Genomic DNA, 18775 nt, shown 5'->3' on the forward strand with positions numbered 1-18775 from the left:
CTCTGTGTGCTGTCCCTGACACCAGAATAAGCCTTTCTCATGTTGCTTGTGAGAAACTGCTTGCTGTAGCCCATTATTTTGCTCAGTTTTTTTGAGAGTTATGAACTCATAACAGTGAAACAGCAGTTGTGCTGCAGAAGCCTAGTTTAAAACATTTCTGCACTTTTTTGCCTTGAAGTCAAGTGTGCAGGGTGAATATTGGAGAGAAGTGCTGCCTAGGGAACCCAGAGAATTAGCTACTGAGTAGTGGCAGATTGTCATCATACAATTTTCATGCCTTCAGTTACAAGCTAAGCTGTACAATTAATGCTTTGGGAAACTCTCTTCTTAATGCTTAGCCAGGGTTAGCCCACATTTTAAATCTGAAGTTAGCTAACTGAATAATAAATTACAGGAGAACTTAAAAACAGCCAAGACTTGATAAGAATGTTCTCAAAGGATTTGTGGCATCTGCTGATTGCTCCTCATTAGCCTCCCATATGCCATAGCTAAGGCCACTCTAGTGTTTGAAAAGTTTGCCTGGATTCAGCTCTCCGGGTTTCTTACTCTTGAGCACTGCAGGAAGATGGAAAGATACATGAAAATTCGGTGCAGCAAGTCCCCTTAGTTTAGTCTGAGCTCACTGCCCTACAGTTACCTCCGCAGAAGGGAGCTCCCACTTGCTAGTTGGAGAGGCAGAACAAGAAACAGCAACCTCAAGCAGAAGCCAGATGAACCCAATAACTTGTATAAAGCTTCTCTGGTTTTTACAAGAGCATGGGGCAAGGTTCTCTGGTTGTTGATATCAGCAACCTGATGATTCACAGGTTCTCTGAGTTTAAGATGTGAATTAATTAACTTCTTGAACCTTCTGGAAGGAGAAAGATGTGTTTCTCCAGCTACGTAAGAGCCTTCCAATTCTGGTTGCTCATGCTTCATCACTGTGTAGAAACCAAGGAAGAGCAAATGACATCTCTTGGAGAACCTGGAAACCCATCACAGCAAATTCTTAGGCTCATGGGTTCCATTTCATCCATGAGATGAGGATCAGCCTAAAATGAAGTTCATAACAGTGTAAATGACACATTTCAAACTAGCAGAGAACATGATGTTCCAGCTTTGAATGTGCTTGGATGAGACTTTGAGGCCCAGTTTCTGTGAAGTACCAAGTCCCAAATTGTCACAGGAAATCAAAAGGCCCTGCTTTGTTCCTTGAAAAGTAGATATAGTTACTGCTTCCCTGTTTTATGTACAACTCAGTCTTCTGTACCATACATTTAGTCTCAAACACAGAATTATGTAAGTGTCAGCCTTTATTTCCACTGGAATTGGAACATTTACTCAAATATCAGAAGCCACCTCACTGTCGGTGTTGTCCCGTGCTTTGCACAGGGAACTTTTCATTAGCTTTCTTCCTCTGAATCATCTCCAATACACCCACGGAATGGAGATCATAAGCCTGCTGAGCTCTGGCACCCAATAAAAATGGTCTGGCCATGACGTATGTCAGTGACCCAGCTGCATAACACTGCTTTATGCTACCTGTCAGCTTTATCATGCAGTCCAAGTAGCATTTCCTGCTATCAGTGGTAGCTGATAGACTAGGAATTCATTAGCTAAGCAGCAAAATAGACACTGTTTCGTTTAAGCGCTGTTATCAGTGCTTCACCATATTGGCAAAGAACAGCTTGAAGTCATACAGGGTGTTACAGGGACTCTGTAATTTATGTATGTGAGATAGTGATACACACCTACTTGCCCCTTCGTAGTGGACTTAAATCATGCTCAGTTAATTCTCTGAGGTTTGCTTTCATGTCAAAGCATGTTAATACCTAAGCATTAGCAATCAGGAACATACTTTGCAGTTCCTTTCTCTTTTTGTAGTAGCAGTTGCTCAGAAGAAAACAACCATTCTAGAATGGCAGAGAACTTGGTGATTACTGAACCAGAATGTTTACCACCAGGACTTTGCTTCATGAGGGTAAGGCTGGGCACATTGAAGTTAAACCTGCGCGACTGTCTTGCCAGTTGCACTCAGAGAGCTATGGGTTGATGTGCTGGAGGAGGGACAGCTCCTGGCCACAGATGATGGGGCTCATCCTCTTGGCAAAGCATTGCTCCAGCTGTCCCTTCTTGCGGTCCCAGCCCTGGCAATCAGCCTTTCTTCTGTTCCCAAGAAGATGAGATTGCAATCAACAAGTATAATAGCAAGGAGAAGCTATGGTTGTTGGTGAGCTGTCCACGTCACCTCGTGGTAGAACAAGTCATTAATTGCATGGTTCATGAACCAGAGCGATCAGCTGTTGCTTCTGACCTCAGACATCCAAACCTTGTTACACATGCCTCTGGTAGCTTATAAAGAAGCAAACAGAGAGGAATAGGTGTCTCATGTCTCATTCTTGTTGTTGTTGTTTTGTTCCATTTTGTTCTGTTTTCTCTTCAACTGGAAAAGCAGTTCCTTGAAATGTTTGGATGGATCCTGAACTAGTTCTGCCTCAAACCTACCGGAAATGACCAAAACCAGAAGACTGTTCAGCACTTTTAATTACAGATAGCGAACCAGGCAATTTGTGACTCATCCTTCCACATAGTACGAGAAGGGAAGGAAAATGTAAGGGCAAGACAAACCACCACCAACAGATGCTGTTTTTGTTTTTTGTTACCTACAAGTTTGGCTAGAAAGACTGCTGATTGGCATTATGCTAGCTTTACTCTGTTTTTGTAGTGAGTTCTAAAGGTAATAGGAATATGAATTCACTTTAATAAAGGAAAAATAGCTGCGGCTAGCAATGCCCAAAGTTATAAGGCTTAAGTAATCATCATTTGCTTTTTTCCCCCCTATTCTTTAAATGATCCAGGAGTTTCATTAGCACAGTTTCAAGTGCCTAATAGCGAGTCAGTTTTCCACACTAGCTTCCAAAGGAAAGTGAACGGATCAAATTCCAAATCCCTTAAGTCTCAGCTTTCTCTAACAGACGGTGAGGAATGTAAAGAGGTCTTCAGCGCTGAGTACAGTAGCGGGTGCTCCTGTCATGGTCAAATCCTGTATAGGTGTATGTGTAGACAAAATGTAAAAATCTGAACTGTTTGTTAACCATCTAGCCCATTACATTGGTAAATAGGTACTCTGCCTTAGAGGTAAGGCTGAAATTCTGAATGCCAAATGCAAACATTTCTGGAAGGTTTTTGTTTTACAAGAAGCTTGCCTACAAAGAAACATGTCTTCCAAGTTACTTTTTCAAAGAAAATGATCCCTAAGCATTCAACATGAGGTGTTATGTGTACACAGAGGCGGGTTCCTCACAATTGACTCTTTTGAGGCTGGAATGATGGCTACAACGGGAACGAAGGGCACTGCTGAATGCAAAAACAGATGGCATTGGGCTGGTAATACTGGAGCAAGCACTTTTCTTACAGCATATACCAACATGTCAGCTGCATCCATTTAGTGCTTGGGGCACTTTTTAATTTTTTCTTGTCAAGTCTTCTCTGAATAGTTGCATTGAAAAAGCTGTCTAGATCAGTGTGAGAATAGAGCTGTTTGTGCTCAATACTCAAAGCTGAGATGATGCTTTCCAAAAGTGATCAGTGCACAACATTTCTTGCTGTTATATTGTGTACACGTTTTCAGAATAGCTGGGGTCCAGTCTTTTGAGGGCAGTGGCTGGGTCAATCATACTTTTGAATACTGACAGCAGGGTGGAAGGTGAAATAGCATCTTTCAAGACCGTGCACAGAGAAGCACACAAGTAAATAACATCCAGTCTAAAAAGTCAGTCCTATCTCCTTCTAGACTTAGCAATGAAATGACCCATGAGCCCAAGGTAACACCCAGTATTTGCTAATTTCTCAGCCTGCTTATGCTGTTGGCCATGGGGAGTTCACATTTACTTTCTTTCTTAACTCTGCAAATATCAGTAAGAGGACTGTGAGGGTATTGGAGCCTGGGGCAACCCCTTGCTGCTGTTTGGGCAAATATCTTTTGATGATTTCACAGCTTCTGTAACAGCAGGAGACAGTGGTGGAGAGGATCCCAGCTGACAAAGTCCATTGTTGATGGTTCACCTGCTCTTTTTAAGAGTGGCCTCAACAGTGAACAAGAGCAGTGTGAAGGAGACCAGACTGCCCTCTGGGTTCAAGCTAAGTGCTCTTCTTTCATCCACAGTTGGATGCAGAAGCAAGTGACCATCTCAAAGAGCTGCAGGTGAAGTTGAACAATGTTTTGGATGAGCTGAGCACAGTGTTTGGTAACAGGTGAGTATAATGAGGTCCCTGTTTTTGAAGCATTCCTTTCTTTTGTCTAATCTCATTCAGTCAGATCAAAAAGAGAAAAGAAACTTGTAACAACTGCATTGCATTTTTCTTTTTGTCCTAAATTCATGGTCTTTCAAATACTGAGACCATATAAAGAAGTGAGAAATGTTTTTAGAAGTCTCTCTATTCTGTATTGCTCTGCTTAGAAATATAACAGGGAGATCCCTCAACTGTAAAATGTATTTGAATTACATGGAATTATTTTTTTTCCTGTAAGTAGCGCTTGTCAGTAACAGAATTGCCTGCTCTTTTATTGCTTGGAAAGCAGTTTCCAGCTTAGCATTTATGAAGTAACATTTGTGTTTAAATGTTCTGCTCTAAATGTATGAAACAGTTGACTGATTTCTGATTGTTAAATGAGTATTGGAATACAAAGGAAATGAGTTTAGAATTTGAGATTGACTTGTTCTGATGTTGCAGTGGATCGTGTTTCCTAGTGTTTCGAGGAAGGAGCTCTTTAAAGAATTGCCAGTCACAGATGGCAATTAAATTTTATTTTCAATCATGATACAATTTACCTGAGTATAAAAATGTGCTCAACTTTATGGTTCACTACAAAATTATTATAAAAGATGTTAATTAAACAAAATCTAGAAATACAGAGTTTCAAACTGATCTCCAAAACCAACCACTTCTCATGATAAACCCCATTCATTTCATGTTGTGGTTTATAACAAGATTAATGCAGGCATGTAGTTGAAGCATGGGTGAGGAGAATAAAGCAAATTGTACCAACTTGGCCTCTTACAGTGCACAGATTTGCAGTACTTAAGACCAAAAATCCTGGTGGGATTTGTCATCATTTATCTGGATTTCAGCACACAGAGCTAGTGGGGAGTTCCCATTGCCAGTGGATGGTATAGCAAGAAATGGAGAAATTCCAACTGTAACTGAACTGAATTGATAAAATTCATAATTAGATAGGGAATAAGTGAGAAATCGTAATTAGGGAGTGAGTTTTATCTGAAACCTGTCTCCGTGGTGTCACTGCTACAAGACAATTAGGATACAATCTTGACATTTGCAAGTATGATTTAAAGAGATTATTCAGTATTGGCATACATACCAGGGAGCATTTCAGAGAAATGCGCCAGCGAGAGATTTAACCAGTCAGACAGCTCAGATGCTTTGCTTATTCCTTAACAGTAATAGGGGATGGAAAGCAGAGCTGCAGTTTACTGTATAAGCTGTATATATGATCTTCTGAAGGATGTAAACGTGGGAGGTAAGACAGATATCCACAATATTCCGTACAGAGTCTGTAAACAGTGCTCCTACAACACTGTGCACACCTGACACTGCAGATCTTACTCTGCTTCATCTGTGAGATAATTGCATCAGCTGGGAAAAAACAGCACATATCTGGAGAGCCTTACAACCTTTGTGCTGAGAGGCTTGTGTTTGGACACAAAAGCATTTTCTTCTTTAAAGGATTTCAGCAGAGACAGGGAAACTTGAAAAGCTTTATGTTTCATGCAAGGCTAGCTGGCGTTTTGTTCTTGGAGGCTGTAGGAGTGAAGGAAGGAATTTCCTGCAGGAGTTGTGGAGCAAGGTGCCCTGTTTGTCAGCATAAGTGAGGCTGTCTTTTAACTTGCTGCTGCCAAGGGCACCTGTCAAGCTGTATGTCTACATCAGCCTCGCTTTTAGGTGAACCTGTTGCCACAGTAACTGATTTACCATTTTTCATAATTAGTGACAATTTTATCTTGTATTAATTTTAACCTTTGAAGATATTCTGTTATCTTTTATCCCCTGGCTGGGTGTTTACAGCATCTTGAAGCAGGGTCCCAAAACTGATGCAGTATTTGGAAGAACTGTGGGGTGAGATTAGCCTGTAACAGAATGGGGACTGTCAGCAGTACAGGAGATTGCTGGTACTGTTTTCCTTGTGGCTTATGTATTTGGTTAAGCTGCTGTTGTTGTAGCCACAACTGATTGTTGCAAACTCCTCTCTGCTAGAAATGGGGAAAGTGGAAACGGAGGCTGCATGCAGAGAACCCTCCATTGTCTGTCTGGAATTGCTCTGGTGAGATGCAGGTTAGAAGTGAACCAGAGAGACCATGAGGCTAGAGGTGGCACTGCAGGAAAGGGAAGATGTGATGGGGTGGGAAAGGAAGGTGGGAGCCTTAGGAGAGGAGGAGCTGTGTGCTGGGACCCAGTACGTGGATGTCCTAGTGACTCAAGCAAAGGTCTATGCCTCTTACACAGATACAAAGCTGGTTTCCAAACCTGTGTCCCTGCTTTTAAATCTTTACCTGAGCTACTAGCACTGGTTTCTCTTCCTGGTTTCAAACTTATATGCTGTTAGTGGATAGCTAAATGTCACTTGTAAAGCCTATTTTTAGTAATTGTTCTTTTAAATGTCAAAGCATTTCCATTTATTCGCTGAATTCGATATGTTGACAATTCCGCTGTGCTATTCATCATATTTAACCATTGTATTATTTCATTTTGAACATCTTCTTAGCAGTAAAAGATGGAAAGGTAACTGTGCTTTAATGGCTTGCATGCCACTTGCATGTCAATGAGCACAGTGTGCTCATTCCATAGCTGAGCCCCACATCCGTATTTGACATTTCAGTATAGCATGGACTGTATGGCAGTGGACTGGTTTCAGTCAGTTCCTGCTTTCACGCCGTTTCTGTGATCTTCAAGACTTGGCTTATGATGGGTCATAACCAGATTGTTGCCGACTGACTCTTAGGTGCTCAGAGTTGTGTGCGTGCTGTGCCATCACTCCATACTATATCCCAATCTTTGTGGTGTAACACCCTATATAGAAAGCAAAACCACATCAGAGTGGCTTCAGCTAAGAATAATGGAATTTCTCAAAATATGGAAAGGATCATTTCTTTTTGCAAGCTGAACGAACAAATTGCTCTCAAGTGTGATGTGTCTTTTGTTCAGAGGTGGTAGGCTGTCTGTGAATGATGTGCATAAGGAACCAGATAGCATGCCTCTTGGTAGCAAATACGGTAAGTAAGCAGAAAACTTCAGGGAGGAAGAGCATGTAATTGAGTGCATAGTTTATGGACTTGCAGTGTTTTTACCTTATGTAAGAGAGCTGATAGCTCTGCCACTGATAATCTTGTTTTTGCTTCTCTTACCTGCCCAGCTTTCAGACTCGTATTGATGAATGTGTCAAGCAGATGTCTGATATCCTCTGCCAAGTGAAAGGGACAGGAAATGTTGCCGCTAATGCCAGAAACACAGTTGCACAAGATGCAGATAATGTCTTGAGACCGTTGATGGATTTCCTGGATGGAAAGTAAGCAAGTACTCAGATACACATTATACATACAGCACATCAGATTGGGAATGGTGGGGGAAGGAAAAATAGCTCTGTGTTCTTGGGTAGTTCTTGAGATGTCCAGCCTGTGAATTCTCATGGCTTTTCTTCCAATATCTGCATTTTTCTCAAGGCATGTATCATCTCTTCATGCAGTGCCAGAACTCACTCTGTTCCCTTTCTCCCTCTGGCAGCTATAGCAATCAGCAAACACACTGCTGATCAGGTAGTGGAAAAGGCTGAGGCATACGGTAAACTCTAAATATTCAATTTGTGGTTTTCTCCTATACATATTGTACTGTAGTCAGTTAGCAAACATACTGCAAAACATACTTGCAAACTTGATACATGCAGTGCTTGGTATCACAGTCATATCAAGAATGTGTGTTCTAGCCATACCCAGTGTTATTCTGACTAGAAAATGAACTTCTGAACTAGCTGATGTACATAAGTTTTCTGCAAGTCGAGCGTGGCTTAGGTGAACTGCAGATCCATTGCTTTAATTAACTGTTGCCATTAACACATGATTCAGCTGTTCAGGGACTTTCTGTTGCTAATTGCACATAATTCTTTTCAGCTAAGCCTTGGCCTACTAAGAGAAATAGTTTTTAATCTCTGTAGAAGTTAGAATTCTCATTGATGGACAGCAGTTCTTTATTTTGAAAGGTGTGGCCAAAGATTTTCTTAATAAAAAAAATGCTGTGAGAGATGTGAAGGCTTAAAAGCTTAAAAAATAAATTTATTCTGTTGTTTTTTATTGATCATCCCATCTTTCTTTTCAGTCACTATGTAGTAAGTGACTCTTTGCAGCAATCATTACATCTAGGAGCCCTCTCATTTGAGCATTTTCCATGCATGCCTTCACTAATCCTCAGAAGCCACCTTTCTTTGTATCAGTAGGAACCTGGGACGCTACAGGCTTTTCATACAACCATGGAGCAAGTCATTTTGATAATAATCCAAGCCTGGGGTATTTTCTTTCCTCCTCTACAGAAGGAAATTCATTTTTATTGCCTCCTGCATCTTACCCATAGCAGTCTTGCCCTGTTGAATTTTGCTCATTTACTAACTGTAGCAAATCTAGGAGAAGATGTTACACAGTGTAGAAAAGCTGGCTATCATCTGTGCACTGCTACTAGCTGCCGAGTTCCTGTTTTATAGCTCTCCCAGTGTGGTTAGTAAATGCCATTGGAAACACTTGTTGGGATTTGAAGAAGAATCTTATGTTTCTTAGCCTTTTTGGTAGCCTGCACAATAATAAAGGAGGAACAAATAGGGAGATAAAGTATTTTGCTTTATGTAAAAGGGAATAAACACGTGGCATGTGATGGGTGGTGAATGCCATTGCAACAAGATATAGATGAGTCCAAGAAATGCTTTGAGGTGCTTCTGTAGGTGGAGCACTTAGGGACTTCTACAGCTATCGGACGCTGTGCATTTGCAGGAACTTCTGCATAATAGTCTGGGAAGTATTCATTTAGGTATTCAACAAAGATTATTATAATGAACCCGTGAAGGTATGAAACCATTATTCTGTATTTGTAATTTTTCCTATATATTGTGTAAGCCCCATACAGTGGGAAGTATCTTAAATGGAACCAGCTGAGTGGTATCTGTTCTTATTTGAAATATTCCCAACCACCATAACATAGTGATATCTTTCATAATCCCCAGGTCAATAGAACTAACTGAGATCAGAAATGTCAATAATCCAAAGGTCTTCAGCACTAGAACTCCAAGGAGGTAGGGAGACTGTACTATATGAAAAAGGAAGATTTCTTTTTACCCTTAAAGCAATCATTATGAGAAACTGCTTTGGGTGGGGCATTGATTCTGCCATACACATCTCCTTTTTCCTTGCAAATTGCATTCTTTGAATTTGCTCAGTTCTTGTTCTTCTCTCCCTACAGCCTGACACTGTTTGCGACTGTGTGTGAAAAGACAGTGTTGAAACGGGTGCTGAAAGAGCTCTGGAGGGTGGTAATGAATACCATGGAGAAGCTGATTGTGCTGCCTCCTCTAACAGACCATACGGTAAAGCATTTTCTCCTTCCTGACTCATAGCAGAAAGTGTTGCCGTTCCCTGTGTAACTCAGCTCTTTGGCCTAATGAGTCATCTGTCCAGGTAAATTTGTCTGCATGTAGCCTGCTCTAGGATGGAAAAATATATCCAGTAAAGTAAGGCAGCAGCTCTATTTATAGTGGGGTTGCAAGACACAAAGCACACTCTTTTTAGAAAAAAGAAAAAAGAAAAAAAAGAGAGAAAGAAAATCCATGATCTAAAAGGAGTTGTCATCAGGTATATCAAATCACATTGATTAGGGATTTGCAGTCCCTTAGAGAAAGCTGTATTTAAGGGCTTATTTGGTAGTTAGTGATGGCTTCTTGGCATTAGATCAATGCCTGTAAATACTTTTGCCTAATTATTGTCATGTGTTGGTCAGGTGTTCCTCTGTATAGATGTGGTTAATTTGGACTTCCTTTTTAATGACATCTTCCATGAGGTTTTAACATCGATATGGGTTGGCATGCTTTCTGTGTCTGGTGTTGGAGAGTTGGAAGCATGTTCAGATAGTTTGCCTTCAAAGGCAGTCTTTTATATAATCGTTCAGCTGTGTGGATGTGCTGGATGAATGTGTGTCATGAATGTAGTGACATTTTTAACAATGAAAGATTAACCTCTTTCCTACTTTTGAGAAACCACAGAAACTGATTAAATGTCAGTCATGCACACCCAGCTGCTCTGGGGGATGACACTCAGTTGTAGGCAGCGTGAAGTTTGGACTACAACCTCATTATTTGGAGATGATCCAGAACTTCTTTTCATCTATGTTGGAGTGAACTTGTGGTCCGTGGCTAATTTATGCTGATTTATTTCATCCCAGTTGTGGGTAGGACAATAGTAGTTTTCACTATTCAGCACTTGCCTACATAATTTGAGTGGACTTCTTGGGTTGCAGCATATAGAGAAGTGATGCTAACCTGCAATTTGCACTAGGTATTTCTTGCTCTGAGAGAGGGAAGGCCTTTGCCTCTGGCCTTGATGATGACAAACTAAACAGCACCACTGAGACAGTGTGCTGTCATGCCTCCTAAGCACCGAATTTGCATGAGGTTTAAATTTGCTAAAGACTGCTTGCTCTGAGCTCAGATTTTGAGTGATCATTTCTATTTCCCCTTTTAATTCATAAGGGAGGAAAAAAATTGAATTGATTTCCCTTTGTTGAACTGTACAAAGTAGTTTTTGTTGGGGTCAGGTGCTAAAATGCATCATGTAAGAGCAGCATTATTATGACCCTTCAGAAATGGAAGCATTTAGATCAAGGGCCTCAGAGAACCAGGGGGGAGCTGCTTGAGCATTATTCTGGCTAGTTTTGAATTTTAAAGGCAGAGTGTGATTCAGTGTTTGTGTTGTGAAGAAGGCAATAACTGTGATCAGGCAATTCTTCCAACCTGTAGGATGTTGCTATAAGCAACTTTTTTTTTTTAACAAATAGTTTCTTGTTGCCAGCACTTCAGCTTCAAATTGAGAAGCTCTTTTTATGTAATGATGCGCACCCTCAGTTTTCTGAGATAATATAAAATGTTCATGGCCAGATTTTTAGCTGTATAATCAATTATATCATAGTGAGAAGGCTTTCCTCCCTGTCCTCAGCAAGAGAAAGCCAGGTGCTACCTCTGAGTGTTCAATGGACCACAGTGGGATGGTGTCCATCTTAAAAATTCTCTGCAGTCTTTAAGATGCAGGGGATATTGATGGTAGAAAAGAGTCTCTTTTCTGGAATGTTTAATTTTTCTCCTTTGTGTAAACTTGCTGGAGTTGTGGAAGTGTTTCTGACAGTGTTCATGGAATGCATACTCTGGTAGAATCATAGAATGATAGAATCAGTAGGGTTGGAAAAGACTTCCAAGATCATCTGGCCCAACCATCTCCCTATCCCCAATATCCCTCACTAAGCCCTGTCCCTAAGCACCACGTCCAACCGTTCCTTGAACACCCCTAGGGATGGTGACTCCACCACCTCCCTGGGCAACCCGTTCCAGTGCCTGACCACTCTTTCTGAGAAGAAATGTCTCCTCATTTCCAACCTGAACCTCCCCTGGCGCAACTTGAGGCCATTCCCTCCAGTCCTATCGCTAGTTACCTGCAAGAAGAGGCCGACCCCCAGCTCCCCACACCTTTCTTTCAGGTAGTTGCGGAGAGCAATACGGTCTCCCCTGAGCCTCCTCTTCTTCAGACTAAACAACCCCAGTTCTCTCAGTCGCTCCTCATAGGACTTGTGGTCCAGGCCCTTCACCAGCTTCGTAGCCGTCATTGCCTTTGTAGAATGCTCTCTACACACTGCACTAAGTCTAACTTTGCTTGACTCAGTCATTGCACAGTGCTTTAATGTCAGATTTTCTCCAGTACAGTCAATTCCACATAAATTAGTTCAGCCAGCATTACACAAGGAAGAAAAACCTGAGCTTTCCCCTTCTGTTCTCTGCTGCTTCTGGAAGATTTTGTGTAGGGTGGGGCTCAGATGAGACAGCAGTTAGGTACTTCCAGTGAACGATGCATTGGGGTTTGGGCAGTTTTATGGCCTGACTGATGACATGAGACACAGGTGCCTTAATAACTTTCAGATGACTGTCTGCTACCTGTCTGAGTATTGACTGGCTGTGTGTTGTGAGATTAGTAGCAACATGATCTCCAGTAATTCACAGAGCAGTTGATGCTTCACTTGTTTTAGGTAAAGATCAACATTTAATTGAACACACTCTGCCTTGGATGAGTGGATATGCAAACATAGCTCTCTGAGAATCCATATTTTGGGGTTCAGTGCACAGCACTCGGGGATATTAATGGGTTAGATATATATTTCTTTCTCCCTTCCTGCTTAACATGGGACTATAGCATTTCATCAGTGGCTGCTCAGGTCAGTGAAGAGTTGATTAATTCTCACACAGCTGGTTCCTCCACAGCCTCTCCTTTATTTACTTCACACGGCACACTGCAGCCATTCATGTGAGGCTCCATTTGTGCTTGCTCCTGCTGTGCTTTTTTCTCCTCATCAGACTTTTCTTCACTAAATGAGAACATGGTCCAGAATAAGAACAAATTTGGTTTAAGCTGCAGACAGATTTTACACGTGACTTCCAAACTGGCTGTTCATTAGGCTTTTCTCCGAGCAACGCTAATCCAGAGCAATACTCCAGTGGAGAGTGTGCCTATGAGAGGTTTTCTGAAACCTTTCTTAACTTGTGTTAGTTTAAATCTCTCCCTTTTGCTAGCTGGGGGCAAAAAGAAGTCCAAGACTACCTCTGTGATGAGGAGAGAGTTTTCTTAGTCTTCACTGAAACAATGGTTTGTGAACTGTACATACGCCCAGATCTCTGTACCTAGAGGAAATTATTGTCCCTTTTTCATTCCCACTTTTAAACCTATTTTCTCAGTGTTTAATATACCATGACACGTTAAAAAAGTCTGATTTTTAATGGATAGTAGCAAATGATGATGACGTTTTTTAAAATTAACGTAAATGCTGCTAATAAAGGATCAGATTTCATTGTTGTTGCATGTATGAATTCAAAAGATTTGAGAAAGGAATGTACAATACCACATAAAACTTCCTTGCACTTTTATGTCTCAGAAAATAAGTCTGAGTAATAATACATTTTCCAAAATAGGACTGGAATTCAAAAGATTTGCAGTAGGCTTTTGTTTCTTAACTTTGTCAACTAAGCAGTAGAACAGTTAAACTGTAAGAGTTTGAGTCTCTTGGAATATAAATCAGTACATTTCTGGCTTGTAGCAATTATACTTGAGTCAGATGATGGTCCTTCTCCAAATGCTTTTGCTGGGGAAAAACAAATTCATACCTTTAACACTGAATTTAAAATCTCCATGTTGCAGACTACAGATGTTTTTCAGGTTTCCAAAAAGTTTAGGAAGCTGTAATTAAAGTCACAGAAAGAACCAGGCAAACCAGCACTGTCCAACGTCTGTCCCCTTTTCAGCTGTGTTTGCCACAGACCTTGGTAGAAACAGTTCATAGGAAGGTCTTAATTTTCCTTCATCTTCAATCCTTGAAATTTTAATTCTATTGTGGGCAGTTTTTCTCAAAATGACACAATAAGTGAGTGTAGTTGTTTTAATTCCCTAGAGCTGCCCTGGAATAAATGCTGTCTGTAAATCTTTGTAATGTTTTCCACGAATAAATAACTTTTTGAGAATCTTGTTTACAAGAATGCTGCTTGGCAGAGAAAGGAGCTGTCCAGATTTTCATTAGGCGTTACCAACATCGATGACAAACTCCATATAACAGTAAAATAACTTCTCCTTGCAGACACAGTGACAGAGATTGGCACTGATTGATGAGGATTAGAAAAATGGGCAAGAAGAACTGAAGAGCAGTTATCAGCTTTGTTCCTTGGAGCGTATCACATCACTGGCTCAGTGTTACTGACCTGCCCTCCTTTGAAGCCTGCAGCAGGGAGACTACGTGCCTAGGCTAATTAATGTTGTTGAAATGTGTGTATGTATATATAGGGAAAAAAAAAAGTCCAATGAAGGCTGAAGATCCTGGATTAAAAAATGTTAATGTTACTGTATTTTGAGGATGCTCACTTGATTTTTTCAAAGTCCAGTTTGTAAAAAAAAAAAAAAAAAAAAAAGTATTTTTTTTCTGCTTGGTCAACAGGCTTGAAAACCATGTTTTAAGACCTGTAAGTCGAACAAGCTCTATGATCAATCGCACAGAACAGCAGGCGCATCTGACAGCATTCACTGTTGGGTACCAAAACATTGGCTGAATCCATGTTCCTTGGATTATTTGATGTGGCCCACAGTGAAATCTCTCTTCATTGCTCCTGGAATGCAATCATTGCCCTACCTTGCTTGCTGGAAATACAGAAGATTTTATACACTTTCAGGTTTTAGGGAGTTGTACTATTTTATACTGTCCACTAGGTACTGGCAGCAAGTGAAGCTCCCAGTCTGATTTTAAAAGCTCCTCTTTTTGGATGCATTATCCTTATCTGCATTTTCTTTTTCATTAAGAGTTATGAATTTAATCAATTATCAAGAGCTTTTGCTTATCTATGAAGTCAATAATGTTCATTCTGTATTGATTTTTATTCAGACACAGGTTGAGGAACAATGAGGGCTAGGTAATGGTTATAGATAGAGCAAATCAAGATGTTGTCTGATTTCAGGTCACAGAGTCTTTCAGTTTGAGCAATTTCAGAAGCTAAGGTATCTCATCTAGGAATTCACTTCTGGATTGCTGTTGTAACGGGAAGAGGGTGTCCAGTGTCCCTAGAGCAGCTCAGTCTTCCCAGTGTTACTGTAACAAGCTGTAAACTGCCTTTGCTTTTCTTCTGTACAACGATAGATGCAACTTCTAGTGAGCAGTATAAAGATGCTTTTCTGTTCAGGGAACTGCATCAGTGGGGCTGATCTTAACTTTTAATCCAACGAAAAAATATAAAAATGCTCTTAACAATGATTTCTGCAGTAGAACCTAGTTCATGGGCTTATCTCTGCAAATACATTGTTCCTTCTCCACAGAGTGCTGAGTTAAAAGGCAACAAATGAGTAAATATTGAAGAATGCAGCAAAGAAAACAAGCTAAGTGGCATAGGCAGGGGCAAAAGACAATATAATAATTCTGGTCTTGCATCTTACCACGTTACCATTTCAGGGATTTGGGGATGAACAATGGTGATAGGCAGTTGTGGTTAAGTAGGAGGATGAAAGAGTATTGAGATAAGAAAGGATAGCAGAGGAAAGCGAAGGAGGACTGTAGAAAGAACTGCATTTATTGGAGACCTTTGGGGAAATGTGGTCCTTATGGAGCCAGCAAGCAGTCCCTAAAGATGACGATCTGTATCTTCTCCCAAGTGTCTTCCTGAGCAGAAAGACCCTGCTGGGTGGAAAGAGCCACCCACCAGTGTGTCTGATTGTCCCTGAAATCTTATTTCAGGCGTTCAGCTGGGACATCCCCCAGGCCTTTTGTAAGTGATAACTGTGGTGACATTTACACCTACTTCTACTGCTAGCCCCTAATGACTGATTGCAAGTGAGGAGAGCCAAAGATCATCTTTGAGAGAACATCTCTCCTGACATACCTAAAGCTTTCCTGAGACAGATAATGGAAGTGACATTTAAGTAGGGAAGAGCCCATAGCTTTTTGTATAGAGGGCTGAAGCAGAGAGCAAAGTTTCATGATATGATGGATGAACGATTCGTAGCCAGAATTACAGTAGGCTGGGGTTTTATTCCAAGTGGAGTAATAGGCAGTTGTGACTTTTTGAAGAAAAAGTCAAGTGTAGATCAATGAAAGAGAGCAAAGTGGAGGAAAATAAATTCCAGTGCACCCCATAAAATGTCTCTGGGAGGAGAGGCAAGAAAATTAGACTGGTTGCTTTTTTTTTCTCACTTAATTTTGGGCTTAAGTCTCCAGGCAAAAGGAGTATTACACAACAGAGAAATGCTGTGCTGGGAAAAAGGAAAAATATTTTTTTTGTAACCATTGCAGGGAAATTATTTTTAAAGATACATTATAGTAAGAAGAATCCCTTATTCTAGTGTGTAAGTGGCTTGAAGCAAAATTTTCTGTCATTGGGATTTATCGTCCCTTTTTGTTTCTTCATTGGTCATACAGCATCAATAAGCCACAGTGGGGGAAGAAGAGCCATGGCCAAGCTCTTGATGTGTAAAAGAGATGCTGTAATATATACTGGATTTCGTTTGCCATTGTCTCACCTGAAAACTGCTCAGATCCAATTGTTTCTGACCTGGGCTGTGCTTACCCCTACCCTATTGATTGTTCTTTACTTCCTCAGAGAGATTGTCATCAGTTTTGTGTTCTTTGCTTTGCACAGTCTTACCCAGTATTTATTCATGTGTATTTAGACTTGAAATCTGGAGGAGCACCTGGCGATGAAGCCAGTACGCTGCCTTCACCCCCAGCCTGTGCAAGCTGTTTGAGGGTGCATCCCCTCTGGAGGATAGGTGGCCACTGCAAGTAAGAGTAAGAAAGCTAGCAGGATATTGTGCTCTGAAATAGCTCTGGATTTGGCATATACAGAAATGTCACGTTTTACACTAGGTAATAATTTGGCGAGGAGACAAGTTGTTGTGACTGGCCTTGCAGTGGTTATGTAAAGTTCTGTCTGTGAACTGACTTGACTTGCTGAAAGGAAAAATATGCAAAGGTTGTATATAATGTTTTTTCCCTCCATTCTTCTCTAACTTTTTACAATCATAGGGCACACAGTTGATTTTCAGTGCTGCTAAGGAACTGGGACACTTGTCAAAGTTGAAGGTATTGTTGTGCATGGCTTGTGTTTGTGTCCTTGTGTTTAACCGTAGAAGTGTAGTAGTGCATAACATGGCTTGTGCTTCCTGTGGTCTGTGGCTGAATGCAATTATAAAGAATAGCTTTTAAATGCATTAAATGTGCTTTTAAATGCATCCTGCTAATGTTAGTATTGTGTTGAAATGAAGTGCTAAATTTTATTGTGGGTTTAATCATCAAAGTAGTTTATTTCTTCCATAGATAAAGTGATCAGTTTGGTATATCTATTAAAAATGAAAAAAGTAGAGATACTGATATCTGGCCAGTTCCTCTGTATCCGCTTTTATAAAAGGGAGTCCCTTATGTGATCCTGGTAACGAGATATCGGTAGCAAAGATGCTTGTGCTAGCTATTGATGAATTATAAGAACTGTTACAAAAATAACTGTTGCTTATGGAACAGAGCCTGTGTCTGTAAATTCCTTCTGCGTGGGCTCTCTTTACAGGCAAGCTGGCATTTAGCATGAAGGCTATGTTGATGTGTTTTGACACTGCATGACGTGACAGTGCATGACACGAGCATTACTAAGTGCACGCCACCTCATCATAAGTCAATCAAGCATTAATTCACTGGTCACGACAGGAATGGTATGAAAATAGTGATGCTTTACAACATTCAAATTGCAAACTGTGGTTTGACTTGTGCTACAAAGGAGATGTTGTGCAAGAAGAGGTCTAAATCTGAAGCGTCACAGTGCACAAATTGTGCAGCAAGGAAGATGGCGACAGATGTGAACTCTGTCTTGGAGGATGATCAGGGAAAACTCATGTCCAAGTGTGTTCTTCTAAGTGATCAGTGCAATTTCAGAAGACGTTCATCTCTTCCCATGATATTTTCTGTCTTGTGCACTTATTGCAGTTGTCCTTACATAGCTATCTATTTCCCTTGCCCAGCAGACATGTTTTACATACACAGTTATGATTCAGGGCAGTACACGATTCATTTAAGGTAGTGCTTATTAGAAGTCCTTGTAGGGGTCTGGACATGCCTCGTTAGATGCACGTGCTTTTTTCCAGCTACATTTTGAGGCTGCAACACAACAGTTAACAGTGGCATAACGTAAACCGTTCCAGTGGGGCTCCCAAGGGGAATAGCTGTCATCTGTCACTAGTGCTGGTGATGGCCCTGTGCACTCCCACAGCCAGGCTGTCCTCCCTGGTGAAGTGGTGACTCTTGAGGATTGCACCACTTCCTCTGTTCCCTGTGCTTACAATCCTTCTTGTCACTTCCATGGTAGAAAAGAGGAGAGAGGAGCTTTGTAACCAGACTGGAAGAGTGGGAGCTGGACCACAGACTCCAACTATGACTCCTTCTTTCTGTGAGTGTCCCCTTCCCTTTGAAAAACAGCAGAGGGCACCTGACATTTGGAGGAGAAGCCATTCCTGCCCTCTTTGTGCACATCTGTATTCAAAGGATGAGCTCTGAATTTTCCCTGTTACTCCTCCCAGGTCATGAGGTCAAGTTTATGCAGACAACTGAGAGTTCCTGGGAATTTCTTGTGTTCTTGGACTTACTCAGTGACATTCACTGTTATCTTTTACTTCCTCCTTATTCTCTCTTTACTGGAATTTCTTAAAATATACAAAGTGCCTTTTGCCAGGAATGAGTTGGAAGCTTTGCCTTTTTCCATTTGCACTGGTCAGATCAAGGCCAACCCCAGCAGCAGCTTGTCTGCAGTTCAGTTACTGTAAAGCTTAACCTTGCTAACTCTGGACTGCATTTTTAGAAATGCATGTACACATGGAAATCAGGCAAGCCTTGGTGTATTTTCAAACTTTATTTGCATATCCACATATAGGACTAAAGCAGCACAGGTGCAAAAGATTTTATATGTGGCAATAAAGCTCTA

The 18775-nt window shown here is 40.9% G+C and overlaps 1 protein-coding gene across 2 annotated transcripts in view; it reads left to right on the forward strand.

Moving 5' to 3' along the window:
* Window positions 1-18775, forward strand: part of UNC13B (unc-13 homolog B) — a 212336-nt gene that overhangs the window by 180479 nt on the left and 13082 nt on the right. For both annotated transcript variants that reach the window (XM_050716466.1, XM_035563881.2), the window contains exons 31-34: window positions 4145-4233; window positions 7409-7561; window positions 9493-9616; window positions 16837-16893. In XM_050716466.1, the coding sequence (XP_050572423.1) occupies window positions 4145-4233; window positions 7409-7561; window positions 9493-9616; window positions 16837-16893 (423 nt within the window). The remainder of the gene's footprint in view (window positions 1-4144; window positions 4234-7408; window positions 7562-9492; window positions 9617-16836; window positions 16894-18775) is intronic.

Source organism: Cygnus atratus, chromosome Z, assembly GCF_013377495.2.
Source record: "Cygnus atratus isolate AKBS03 ecotype Queensland, Australia chromosome Z, CAtr_DNAZoo_HiC_assembly, whole genome shotgun sequence".
Lineage (NCBI taxonomy): Eukaryota > Metazoa > Chordata > Aves > Anseriformes > Anatidae > Cygnus > Cygnus atratus.